Here is a 13,089-nt window from a genome sequence, read left to right on the forward strand (position 1 = left end):
ACAATGACAGCGGCCACTACCAGTGCAGGGCCAGCGACGGGGACAGCGTGGCCGAGAGTGTCCCCCTGAATGTCACAGTCCTGGGTGAGCGGGACCCTCAGGAATGGGGACACCCCACCCACCACATCCCCATCCCCCCTGGCCAGGTGCCAGCCCCATCTGTGTCCCTGCAGTGCCCGTGGCCAATGCCACCATCAGCCCCGGTGCCCTGGCACACCCGGTGCGCGCAGGTGACCCCGTGACCCTGCGCTGCTCGGTGCAGGTGGGCTCAGCCCCTGTCACCTTCACCTGGCTGCGCAATGGCTGCGAGGTGGCCCGGGGTCCCCTCCTGGAGCTCAGGGACATCCATGTGGGACATTCCGGCACCTACCAGTGCGTGGCCACCAACCAGCTGGGACAGGACGGGCACCGCGTGTTCCGGGCGCTCAGCCCCGAGCTGGCACTGACGGTGACACTGCGGGCACACTGGGACACAGGTGGGCTCACTCGGGGTCATTGGGATTGCAGCACCCCTGCAGTGACAGGTGACCCTGATGTGTCCCCCTCTGTCCCCAGCAGTGGCCGCAGCAGTTGCCGGGTCCCTCCTGTTCCTGGTCCTGCTCGTGGGTGTCACTGTGGGCTGGTACTGGTGGCACCGCCTGGGTGGGTGAAAATGAAGCCGATGGGGGCCCTGGGGAGCTGGGAGACCACCGAGAATGTGGGGATGATGGGGCAGCACCCACAGCCCCTCACTTGGGCAGCACTGAGCCCCCAGTGACCTTTGCTCGAGGTCCTCGAGGATTTGGGGTGGTGTTGGAGGGTGGTGCAGGGATGCTGGGGGTTCTTTCCAGAATCCTGGGGCAGTTTGGAGGGTGCCCATCCCTGCCAGCCTTGGGGCTCTGGGGGCATCAGGACATGGGCTACTGGTGTGGTTGAGGGGTTCTGGGGGGTTCCAGGAATGCTGGGGGCTCCTGGGGGGAATTGAGAGCCCTGTGGGAGTTCAGGATTCCTGAGGGTGGTCCGGGCCTTGGGGACCCCAAAGTCACCCCCACCCCTTTCCTTTGCAGCCTCCAGGAAGCACCAGGAAAGGTGAGTGGGGGGCTCCAGCCATGACCCCCCCTTTTACCCAGCCCCCAAGACCTCCCATTCCCTCTCACACATCCCCCATCCCTGCAGGGCTCCCCCGGAGCCCCCGGCACCCCCGGAGGAGGGGGAGGTGCTGTACACCCACGTCACAAGGACGAAGCGGACGCAGGGTGAGTCCGGGGTGGGACACACACAGGGACACGTCACCCACGGGGGGTGTCACACAGATGCCACAGCCAGGGTCTCCTGCAGGGCCCACCCGCACCGCTCCACCCCAGGATACCCAAGTGACCTACGCGGAGCTGCCGGGACCCCACGGGCGACCGCAGGCACCCAGCGACATCTACGGGAACGTGCTGGGACACTGAGGGCGCTGGGGGACACTGGAGGATCGGATTGACTTCTGTTGGGCCCAAAATGCAGCTTTTTGCTGAAACTGGGAGAAATGGTGTTTCTTTGTTCAGTTCTCTCCTGCTTCAGGAACGGGATTCTCCAATTTCCTGCTTCTACTAAAATCTTTCTCTCCCCCTCCAGCTGCGGAGGGCAGTGAGAGAGCGGCTTTGGTGGGTGCGGGGCATGCGGGCAGCGTCAGCCCACGGCAAGGCAGGAAGGAGGAGGGTCCCGCTCAGGGTGCTGAGCAGATCCTTGTGGGATTTGCCTGAGTTTTGGGGCTCCCTCAGTGCCTTGGGCAGAGGGACAAAATGATCCATTGCTGCATTTCCGGGCTGCTTCCCTCGCAGCTGCCCCTGCAGGGGCGCTTTCCAGCCAGCCCTGCTCTGCAAACCATCAAAGGCCCTCGCTCGCAGAGCCACTGCTTGGGCTCTCCTTGGCTTTTGTGCTTCTCGCAGGCCTGAGCAAACCACAGCCACGCCTTTTCCCCCCCACAATTCTCACCTTGCAGCAGCTCTAAAGCTGTGAGAGTCAAAGCCCAGGGTGCGGGGGGGACCCTGAGGTCGTGGCTGCCCCTGGGGCTGGCCAGAGGAGGGCTGGCCAATGCCCATCCCTGCGCAGTGGGGCTGTGGCATGGCCTGGCCCCACACATGGATTGACGGGGGTCGCCAGGATGTGCCACCCATGGGACAGTCATGCCCCCCAGAATCTGCAGGGACACTTCTGGAACCACCACCCCCCAGAACGAGGATCCCCTCATCAAAGATGTGTCACCCCCAGAACAGAACAGGGACACCCCCAGGCCAGGACCCCTCTGGATGTGCCCCCTCAGGTCAGAACCCGCCCCCGTCTGACTCTCAGCACAAACGGCCTCTTCCTTCTGCTGCCCGAGAGAGAAAGTGAAAGTGTTGTGGGGCACAGCCGGACACCCCCATCCCCCACTGCCCCCCTAAACCCATCTCTGTGCCCCCGCACCCCTTATTCCCCCTACACAGGGTCCCCCCAACCCCTTCCCGGCTCAGGAGCTCCCCAGGATCACCGAGCCATGAACTGGGAGGGGGAGTGCACAAAAGTGAGGTAAAGAAGAAAAAGTAGAAACAAAGAGAAGAAAAAGTGCCTGGGTGGGGAGCACAGAGCCGGAGCTCCGTGAGAACCCCATGGTGTTCCCCACAGACCACCAACACTACGGGGGTCTCTGCTTTCGTCTGCCTCACCCAAAATCTGAGGCACCCGGTGAAGGAGCTGCGACCCACGGGCCCACCCAGGCACTGCCCATGCCTGGGATCCCCATTCCTCTGGGAACCACAACCATGGGACCTCATTCCCTAAGTCCCCTCTCCTGGGGATCCCCATCCCAGGCCATCCACTTCCCAGAACCTCCATTGCCCAGCACCCCCCTCCCCTTGACCCCATCCCATGGGCTCTCCAGTCCCTCAGGACCCTCCACCCCTGGGATCTTCATTCCATGACCCCAAATCTGTGAGGCCAATATTCTCTGGTACCCCCATCCCTTTTCTCCCCATCAGTGGGGACCCCCATTCCCCAGGATCCCCATCCTTGGGGCCCCCTGTTCCTCTGGAAATCCATCCTGAGATTCCCACATTCCTGGAGCCCTCATTCCTGGGACTCCCAAGTCTCATGTCCCCACCATGTCCCACCATGTCCCTCTATGTCCCCAGCATCTCTCCACCCAGCCCCCACCAAGGGCCACCAGCCCATGGGTACAGACCTGACCTCTCTTCCTTCCTCTTTGGCCAAAGAGCCGCCACCCAGGGGACAGTGGGCCCTGGCAGCATGTGACAGCCAGCCCGGGTGGCCGGGGACAGCGGGATGGCCGGGAAGGTGGCGCTGCTCCTGTGGGGTGAGTGCCCTGGGCACGGGCCTGATTCCCCGGGGATGGACCCTGGCGGGGAAGGGAGCAGTGGAGAGGGGGCACAGGGGGGCTGCGGGGTACCCTGAGGTCCCCAAGGCCAGCAGAGCCCAAGCATGGGGGTGGACCGTGGTGTGATGGGGGTTGTGGCATGGCTGTGGGGACAAGCACTGGAGGACCGGAATGGTGGGACTGAGATCTGGGGTCAAGGATATCATGACAGGCACACTGGGACTGGGGCAGCTGTGGGGACAGGGACAGGGGCACAGGGATGCAGGGACAGGGACAAGGGGACAAGCACTGTGTGGATGGCCCATGGGGGACAGGTGCCATGGGGCTGCTGGGGGTGACCTGTGCCAGCATGGGGTGTCCACGGTGTCCCCACTTCCCAGGTGTTTACAGTGTCCGCGTGTCCTGCCTCAGCTCGAGGTGGCTGCAGTGTCCCCATCCCTGGGGCTTCCATGCCACACGGATGTGGCACATGGACAGCTGTGACACAGACACATCCTCCAGCCTCACCAGACCTCTTGGCAACCATTCCTGAGCACTTTCTCACGAGAACCAGAGTCCCACTGGGGACAGTTTGGGGACAGTTTGGGGACAGCCCCACACTCCGTGCCCTGGGTGCCACTTGCCCCACAGAGCCACCCAGCCCTGTCCTTTCTCCCTTCCAGCCCAGACTCTCGGCCTCGCTGGTGAGTCCTCGGGGGGATGCCACGTCCCCGCTCCGATGTCCCCATCCCGCGCTGGCCCTGGCAGGCTGGTGTCCCCTGTCACCCGCAGGCGCCCAGACCACCCAGCTCCTCGTGCAGCCCCCCTGGACACCGCCGGTGCTGTGGGACCGGGTGACACTGACCTGCCAGGGCTCGGGCACCGCCGGTGCCACCACCTGGCACAAGGACGGGCAGCGCTGGCGGCTGCAGGGACCCGACCGATTCGTTGTCACTGAGAGTGGCACCTACCAGTGTCACAGACCCGGAACCAAGATGAGCCCTCCCATGTGCATCGTAAACGATGAGGGACGATGAGTGCCCCGGCACCCATGGGGTCCCTGAGGACTCAGGGTGGGCTCCGCTCCATGGGTCAATCCCCGGGCGTGACGAGAACCCGTCCCCTGCACACAGGGACATCCCAGAGCATTCCAGCGCCATGAGACCTCCCTGGTGCAGTTGGGGACCCCTGGTGCCTCCCAGGGCATTTGAGATCTCTCAGATTCCCCAGATGTGACATGTCCCTCCTGTCCCCCAGACCAGCTGGTGCTGCAGGTGCCGGCATGGGCGCTGCTGGAGGGGGATGTGGTGACGCTGCGCTGCCGGGGCTGGCGGGACAGCGCGGTCACTGGGGTGCAATTTTACCACGAGGAGAAGGATCTGGGGGGATTCGTTAATGGGACCGAGCTGTCCCTGGCCCCCCTGCAGCTGCTCCACGGTGGCCGCTACCGCTGTGGGGGCTGGGTGGACTCTGGGCCGTCACTGTGGTGGGAGAAGTCGGCTCCTGTGACAGTGACAGTGCGTGGTGAATGTGGGAATCGGGATGGGAAAGCCCAACACCTTCCCAGCGTTCCCCCACCACTGCCTGGGTCCCTCATCCCTCCCTTCAACCCTCCCTGGCTCACCCACACCTTCCCATGTCCCTTTTGGGATGGGGTGACCCCAAGCACAGCATCCCCCCATCCCACCCCAGGTCACAGCCCCCGCCACTGCAGGGCACGGTCCTGGGGGACTGGGACCCTCTGGCTCTGGATGCTCCCACCCACGGCATCCCCAGTGGGTGACGGTAAACACCGCCACACGTCCCAGTCCTGGCTGAAAGGCTCCCTCTGTCCCCAGGTGCCACCATGCACAGACTCCCTCATCCCCCCATTTGACGGGGGTGCTGGAGTGAGGGGAAGCCCCCAGAGTGGGGGGGCGATGGGGCAGCAGCCACAGCCCCTGAGCTGGGGGAAACGGAGCCCACAGTGACCTCGGCTGGGGGTCCTGGGGGCTTGAGGAGGATTCTGGAGGGTCTTGCTTGGGCTCCAGGGGCAGCCCTGGGTGGGCTTTGAGGAACATTGGGCTGGCAGTGGGAGCTCCTGGAGGGTTTGGGGACTTCCTGGAGGGCCGTGCAGGGATGTTGTGGGATCTTTCATGGGGGAGTTTTGGGGGTGCCCCTCTCTGCCGGGCTTGGCGTTCTGGGGGCTCAGGGGCTCTGCGGGAACTGTGGTGGTGCAGAAGTTCTGGGGGATCAGCGGTACTTGGACTGTCCAGGTAGGAACCAGGGGTGCGGTGGGAATTGGGGCTCCAGTGGGGATTTGGGGGTTCCGTGGGTGGTCGGAGCTGCCGAGGTCCCAGGGAGGTTCCGGGGTCCCGAGGCGCCCATGGTCACCCCCTCCCCTTTTCCTTGCAGCCGCCAGGAAGCCCCAGGACAGGGGAGTGGGGGGGCTCCGGCCGTGACTCCCCTTTCCCCCTTCCCCAGACACCCCCTCAAGGCAACTCCTTATCCCCGCAGGGCCCCCCCGGAGGAGGGGGAGCTGCTGGAGCTCCACGGTGTGGGCAGCGAGAGGGCGGGGGGTGAGTACGGGGCTGGGGACAGGGACACGTCCCCCACGGGTGTCACCCCCTCCCAGGTCCCCACAACCGCTGTCTCTGTCAGTGCCCCCACGGGTGTCCCCCGGCCCTGCCCCCCCTCGGCATCCACAAGTGACCAACGCGCAGCTGCCGGGACCCTACGAGGGACAGCAGGACCCCGGTGCCACCGACGAGAGTGTGATGTGACCCTGGGGGGAAATTGGGGATCACTGGGAGGCATCGAGTCCCCCCAGGGGTCCCTCACTGCCCTTCACAGCACCCCAGGGCCTCCTCATTCCCCCTCCCAGTGCCGGGGGGGCACAGGACCCTTTTGCCTCTTCTTGGACCCAAAAGGCAGCGTTTGGATTAAAGCGGGAGAAATGGGGTTGGTTTGTTCAGCTCTGCCTGCTCAGCTCGGGAAGGAGGAAGGTCCCGCTCAGGGTGCTGAGCAGATCCTTGTGGCATTTGCCTGAGTTTTGGGGCTCCCTCAGTGCCTTGGGCAGAGGGACAAAATGATCCTTTGCTGCATTTCCGGGCTGCTTCCCTCGCAGCTGCCCCTGCAGGGGCGCTTTCCAGCCAGCCCTGCTCTGCAAACCATCAAAGGCCCTCGCAGAGCCACTGCTTGGGCTCCCCTTGGCTTTTGTGCTTCTCGCAGGCCTGAGCAAACCACAGCCACGCCTTTTCCCCCACACAATTCTCACCTTGCAGCAGCTCTAAAGCTGCCAGAGTCAAAGCCCAGGGGGTGGGGGGGACCCTGAGGTCGTGGCTGCCCCTGGGGCTGGCCAGAGCAGGGCTGGCCAATGCCCATCCCTGCACAGTGGGGCTGTGGCGTGGCCTGGCCCCACCCTTGGATGGCCACTGGCTGCACGGAGGAGTTTGGGAGCTGCTTCCTGCCTGGGGCTCCATTCCCAAGCTGCTCTTGCCAGCTCAGATCCTGCAGGGGATGAGTGAGAATGGAGAAGTCTGAAATAGGTTTTCTCCCAAAACCAATAAACCCAAAGTGTCCCAACCCCCCAGCACAGAAACCACACAGGGGGGCAGTGGGAGCAGGAGAGGGGGGGCAGCCCCACAACGGCTTCAGCCCCCCCACATTTGCAGTATCTCAGTTGTGTGGTATCAATTTTTGGCCAAATCAGCCATTTCCAGAAGGTAAAAAGCTCCATTTTTCCATGCGGGTGTTGAGGCAGAGGGGGCCAGTTGGTGCTCAGGTGTTGTGGGCAGAGCGGGGCACAGCCAGGAGTGTCCTGAGCGTTTCATCTGCAGGGTCTCATCCATTTCCTGGTTGCCAGCGCTGAGACCCTGCCAGGGCTGGGGGCTTGGGGTGGCTGTGGGAGGTTGTGGCGGGGTCTGTGCCCTCGGCGACTGACACCCAGCCCCTGTCACCCCCATTGGCACCCCGTGGGGCTTCTCACCCACAGAAGGGTGATAGGGGGCTGCAGGATGGGCAAGAGGGGCTGCACCTTGGGGGATCCCAAAGGGGGATTGGGGGCTCCCAGAGTGCAGGGGACCATCAATGGGAAGGGACATAGAAGGGACAGGGCAGCCCCAAATTTGTGCCCTGCAGAGGTCACAGTGGCCAACCAGGAACAGTGGGAGCCGGCAGGGCCCTTCCACAGTGCCACCACTGGCAGAGGGACCCTCCCCAGGAATGTGTCCAGAGACCCCCCCCAGCACCGCCATCCCCCAGGACAGGACCCCCATGGCCGGGATGGGGCAGCCCTGGGACAGGATCCCCCCAGGACGTGTCACCCCCAGAACAGGGAAACACCCCCAGGACAGGACTCCTCTGGATGTGCCCCCCCAGGTCAGAACCCGCCCCCGTCTGACTCTCAGCACAAACGGCCTCTTCCTTCTGCTGCCAGAGAGAGAAAGTGAAAGTGTTGGGGGGCACAGCCGGATGCCCCCATCCCCCACTCACCCCCAACCCTCTCTGCGCCCCCGCACCCCCTTTTCTCCCTCCTCAATGTCCCTTCAACCTGTTCCCTGCCCAGGAGCTCCCCAGGATCATTGAGCCGCACACTGGGGGGTGAGGCAGCGTGGCCCAACCGTGAGGAAATGAAGGACAAAACAGAAATAAAGAGGAAAAAGCCAAAGGTTGGGGGGGGACACAGAACCAGAGCTACCCAGGATCCCCCTGTGATGCCGCCCCAGGTAATGAGCGTCCCGGGGGGGCCGTGCTGGGCCCTGAGTCACCCCAAAATCTGAGGCACCCGGTGAAGGAGCTGCAACCCATGAGCCCCCCCAGGCACTGCCCATCCCTGGGACTATTGCGGCTGGGTAGGGGTCTATGGCTCAGACCCAGGACGCCGTGACCGCCCCAGTGGGAGCATCCCACAAGGGACAATCATCTAGAGGTCTGCGGCAATCCCTCAGCCGCCGGGATTCCTCTGCAGAGGGGTGCCTGTCTCAGCTCTTCAGCGATTCAGTGAGAGGGATTTCAGCTCTTACTCTTCGAAGCAACCCCAGGCCAGATCGGGACGAGAGAGACGAGAGGCTCACTTAGGGACTCCGCATGGGGCTGCTTTATTTGTCGTGGCGTGGCAGCCCCATTCCCTGTGTCCCCCTTTTCTCGGAGCCCCATCCTGGGTCTCCCGTTGCCCAGCATCTCCATCCACTTCCCCCACCCCCTTTGCCCCCATTCCCTCAGGACCCCTGTCCAGGGGACCTCCCGGCACATGGGGACCCCCATTCCCCACACAGCCACTCCCTGTCACTTCCCCTCTCTCCCCATTCCCCTGGGACACCCATCCTGAGATCCCCTCATGCCCTGAGCCCCCCATCCCTGGGAACACCATGTCCCACCGTGTCCCCAGCCTGTCCTCTGCTGTGTCTCCACCCTGCCACCACCCTGCCCCCAACAAGGGCCACCAACACGTGGGGACGAGACATGACCTCGCTTCCTGCCCGCCACCCAGGGGACAGATGGCCCCAGCAGCGTGTGACAGCCAGCCCGGGTGGCCAGAAATACCGGGATGGTGGGGAAGGTGGTGCTGCTCCTGTGGGGTGAGTGCCCCAGGCACGGGCCTGACGCCCCGGGGATGGGCCCTGGTGAGGCAGAGAGCGGTATGGAGGGGGCATAGGGGGTCTTCAGGGTACCCTGAGGTCCCTAAGGCCAGCAGAGCCCGAGCATGGGCATGGAGCCCTTAAATGCGTCTGGAGTGGTGGGGTGGCTGTGGGGACAGGAATAGGGGAAAGAGGAACAGGGGAACGGGAATGGAGGGAGTGGGATGTAGCAAAAGGAACCTTGGGGCTGGGGCAGCTGTGGGGACAGGGCCAGGGGGACAGGGATGCAGGTACTGGGACAGGGGCCAAGCACCATGAGGATGAGCCATGGGGCCAGGTGCCATTGGGATGGGATCATGGGCAGAGGGCCGTGGGGATGTGGCCGTGGGGACAGGTGCTGTGGGGTGGGTGGAGGGGACTTGTACAAGCATGGGGTGTCCACAGTGTCCCCACGTCCTGCCTCAGCCCAGGGTGACAGAGGTGTCCCTGTCCTCAAGACCTCTGTGCTAAACCGGTGACCACATGGGGACAGTTTGGGGACAGCCCCACACTCCGTGCCCCGGGTGCCGCTGTCCCCGCGGTGCCACCCCCACCCAGCCCTGTCCCTTCTCCCTTCCAGCCCAGACCCTCGGCCTCACTGGTGAGTCCTCGGGGGGATGCCACGTCCCCGCCCCGCTGTCCCCATCCCGCACTGGCCCTGGCAGGCTGGTGTCCCCTGTCACCCGCAGGCGCCCAGACCACCCAGCTCCTCGTGGAGCCCCCCTGGACGCCGCCGGTGCTGTGGGACCGGGTGACACTGACCTGCCAGGGCTCGGGCACCGCCGGTGCCATCACCTGGTACAAGGACGGGCAGCGCTGGTGGGAGGAGGGACCCGACCAATTCCGTGTCACCGAGAGTGGCACCTACCAGTGTGACAGACCCGGCACCGGGCGCAGCCCCCCCGTGAACGTCTCCAATGGTGAGGGGGGTTGGGTGTCCCCAGCCTGGCACCCGCGGGGTCCCCGAGGGCTCTGGCTGGGCTCCGCTCCATGGGTCACCCCCCTTCGTGTGACGAGAGCCCGTCCCCTGCACACGGGGACATCCCAGAGCATCCCAGGGCCAGCGGCCCCCCGTGTTGGAATTCGGGACCCCTGGTCCACTGGGTGTGACCCAATCGGGGCGTCCCGGTGCCATCGGGACCCCACGGATCCCCACGGTGTGACCGGACACCCCTGTCCCACAGACCGGCTGGTGCTGCAGGTGCCGGCGCGGGCGCTGCTGGAAGGGGACACGGTGACACTGCGCTGCCGGGGCTGGCAGGACAAACCGGTGACCTGGGTGTCCTTCTACCGTGAGGAGAAACAACTGCAGAGGTTCCGCGATGGGACCGAGCTGTCCCTGTCCCCTCTGCGGCTGCACCACAGCGGCCGCTACCGCTGCAGGGGCGGGGTGCACTCCGAGGTGTCAGGGAGGTGGAAGGAGTCGGAGTCAGCGCCGGTGTCAGTGACAGTGCGCGGTGAGCACCCCACAGCCGCCACCCTGACACCCCGGCACCCCCACACCTCAGCACCCTCACAGCCCCTTCACACCAATCTTGGGGTCACGCTCTCCCCGCCCCATCTCCTTCCCAGAGTTTTTCCGGGACTCATTGCGAGAGGGTCCCCCCGAGCCCACCCAGGGGTCCCCCCTCAATCTCAGCTGCCTCAGACACCCCAGCCCCCTGCGGCCCCGAGCCCCCCTCCTGCACCTCTTCTACCGGCACGGGCAGTTGCTGGGGGGCCCGCAGGGGTCCCCGCAGCTCCTGCTGCCCGCCGTGGGGGTCTCCCACTTGGGGAATTACAGCTGCCAGGTGCGCTCCGAGCGGGGAGTCGTGCGGAAGAGCAGCGCCCGGCTCCGCATCACGGTGCGCAGTGAGTGCAGGGATGGGCGCGGGGAGCCCCGACAGCCGCCACGGGTCCCCCAGTCCTGCCTGGGGACACCCAGCTCTTCCTGACATCTGCCCAGTGTCCTCCCATCCCTTCCCACTTCCTTCCCCAGGTCCCCCATCCATCACTGGCTCCCCACTCCTGCCCTCTATGAGCTCCCTCCTGGTCCCCAGGACACACCATCCTCTTCTGGGTCCCCAATCCGCCCTGGTGTCCCCCCATTCCCTCACCAGGTCTCCCCTCTATAAACCGCCCATCCTTCCTTGGGGTCCCTTCCCACCCTTTCCAAGCCACTCCCAGGCTCCCTGCCCCCCCTTCCTCACAGGGGTCCCCCCGCCCCTCCCCCTCTCTCCCCAGGTCCTTCACTGTCCCCTGGTGTCCCCTTCCCACAGGGGTCCCGCTCTCAGGGGTGTCCGTGTCGGTGCAGCCCCCCGGGGCACAGGTGGCACTGGGGGACCGCCTGGTGCTGAGCTGCGCGGTGGCCACGGGGACAGGTCCCCTGTCCTTCTCCTGGCACCGGGGGGACTCATGGGCACTGCTGGGCACCGGCCCCCACCTGGAGCTGCGCCACGTTGGAGACAATGACAGCGGCCACTACCAGTGCCGGGCCAGCAACGGGGACAGTGTGGCCGAGAGTGTCCCCCTGAATGTCACCGTCCTGGGTGAGCAGGACCCTCAGGAATGGGGTGACCCCACCAACGATATCCCCATCACCCCTGGCCAGGTGCCAGCCCCATCTGTGTCCCTGCAGTGCCCGTGGCCAATGCCACCATCAGCCCCGGTGCCCTGGCACAGCCGGTGCGCGCAGGTGACCCCGTGACCCTGCGCTGCTCGGTGCAGGTGGGCTCAGCCCCTGTCACCTTCACCTGGCTGCGCAATGGCAGCGAGGTGGCCCGGGGTCCCCTCCTGGAGCTCGGGGACGTCCATGTGGGACATTCCGGCACCTACCAGTGCATGGCCACCAACCAGCTGGGACAGGACGGGCACCGCATGTTCCGGGCGCTCAGCCCCGAGCTGGCACTGATGGTGACACTGCGGGCACACTGGGACACAGGTGGGGTCACTCGGGGTCATTGGGATTGCAGCAGCCCCGCAGTGACAGGTGACCCTGATGTGTCCCCCTCTGTCCCCAGCAGTGGCCGCAGGGGTTGCCGGGTCCCTCCTGTTCCTGCTCCTGCTCGTGGGTGTCATTGTGGGCTGGTACTGGTGGCACCACCTGGGTGGGTGACAATGGGGCCGACGGGGGCCCTGGGGAGCTGGGAGGCCACCGAGAATGTGGGGATGATGGGGCAGCACCCACAGCCCCTGACTTGGGCAGTGCTGAGTTCCCAGTGACCTTTGCTCGAGGTCCTCGAGGATTTGGGGTGGTGTTGGAGGGTGGTGCAGGGATGCTGGGGGTTCTTTCAGGAATCCTGGGGCAGTTTGGAGGGTGCCCATTCTGGCCAGCCTTGGGCCTCTGGGGGCATCAGGAAATGGGGCTCTGGTATGGTTCAGGGGTTCTGGGGGGTTCCAGGAATGCTGGTGGTTCCAGGGGGGAATTGAGAGCCCTATGGGAGTTCAGGATTCTCGAGGGTGGTCAGGGCCTTGGGGACCCCACAGTCACCCCCACCCTTTTCCTTTGCAGCCTCCAGGAAGCACCAGGAAAGGTGAGTGGGGGGCTCCAGCCATGACCCCCCCTTTTACCCAACCCCAAGACCTCCCATTCCCTCTCACACATCCCCCATCCCTGCAGGGCTCCCCCGGAGCCCCCGGCCCCCCCGGAGGAGGGGGAGGTGCTGTACACCCATGTCACGAGGACGAAGCGGACGCAGGGTGAGTCCGGGGTGGGACACACACAGGGACACGTCACCCACGGGGGGTGTCACACAGATGCCGCAGCCAGGGTGTCCTGCAGGGCCCACCCGCACCGCTCTGCCCCAGGATACCCAAGTGACCTACGCGGAGCTGCCGGGACCCCACGGGCGACTGCGGGCACCCAGCGACATCTACGGGAACGTGCTGGGACACTGAGGGCGCTGGGGGACACAGGAGGAGCCGACTGACTTCTGCGGGGCCCAAAATGCAGCTTTTTGCTGAAACTGGGAGAAATGGTGTTTCTTTGTTCAGCTCTCTCCTGCTTTAGGAACGGGATTCTCCAATTTCCTGCTTCTACTAAAAACCTTTCTCTCCCTGTCCGGCTGCGGAGGGCAGTAAGAGAGCGGCTTTGGTGGGTGCGGGGCATGCGGGCAGCGTCAGCCCACGGCAAGGCAGGAAGGAGGAGGGTCCCGCTCAGGGTGCTGAGCAGATCCTTGTGGCATTTGCCTGAGTTTT

The 13,089-nt window shown here is 65.0% G+C and overlaps 3 protein-coding genes across 21 annotated transcripts in view; 2 read left to right on the forward strand and 1 right to left on the reverse strand.

Moving 5' to 3' along the window:
- Positions 1 to 5,790, forward strand: part of LOC125318113 (Fc receptor-like protein 1) — a 24,841-nt gene extending 19,051 nt beyond the window's left edge. Inside the window, exons 3-6 of one of the 4 annotated variants that reach the window (XM_048288560.1) lie at positions 556 to 642; positions 1,047 to 1,068; positions 1,156 to 1,235; positions 1,318 to 1,501. In XM_048288560.1, coding sequence (XP_048144517.1) covers positions 556 to 642; positions 1,047 to 1,068; positions 1,156 to 1,235; positions 1,318 to 1,433 — 305 coding nt within the window. In that variant the 3' untranslated portion in view covers positions 1,434 to 1,501. Of the gene's footprint in view, positions 1 to 555; positions 643 to 1,046; positions 1,069 to 1,155; positions 1,236 to 1,317; positions 1,502 to 5,710 lie in introns of those variants that run through there. The other 3 variants (XM_048288565.1, XM_048288566.1, XM_048288568.1) reach the window with 3 other exon arrangements.
- Positions 1 to 13,089, reverse strand: part of LOC125318084 (Fc receptor-like protein 2) — a 185,965-nt gene that overhangs the window by 64,346 nt on the left and 108,530 nt on the right. The gene's annotated exons all lie outside the window — the stretch shown is intronic.
- LOC125318102 (low affinity immunoglobulin gamma Fc region receptor II-like) overlaps positions 3,201 to 13,089 on the forward strand; it is a 26,800-nt gene continuing 16,911 nt past the window's right edge. For 4 of the 10 annotated variants that reach the window (XM_048288532.1, XM_048288538.1, XM_048288536.1 and 1 more), the window contains exons 1-4: positions 3,201 to 3,316; positions 9,603 to 9,833; positions 10,098 to 10,370; positions 11,172 to 11,441. In XM_048288532.1, coding sequence (XP_048144489.1) covers positions 3,286 to 3,316; positions 9,603 to 9,833; positions 10,098 to 10,370; positions 11,172 to 11,441 — 805 coding nt within the window. In that variant the 5' untranslated portion in view covers positions 3,201 to 3,285. Of the gene's footprint in view, positions 3,317 to 9,602; positions 9,834 to 10,097; positions 10,371 to 11,171; positions 11,442 to 11,530; positions 11,834 to 11,912; positions 12,000 to 12,403; positions 12,426 to 12,511; positions 12,592 to 12,673; positions 12,922 to 13,089 lie in introns of those variants that run through there. The other 6 variants (XM_048288530.1, XM_048288531.1, XM_048288540.1 and 3 more) reach the window with 6 other exon arrangements.

The sequence above is a fragment of the Corvus hawaiiensis genome, chromosome 29 (genome assembly GCF_020740725.1).
Source record: "Corvus hawaiiensis isolate bCorHaw1 chromosome 29, bCorHaw1.pri.cur, whole genome shotgun sequence".
Taxonomy (NCBI): domain Eukaryota; kingdom Metazoa; phylum Chordata; class Aves; order Passeriformes; family Corvidae; genus Corvus; species Corvus hawaiiensis.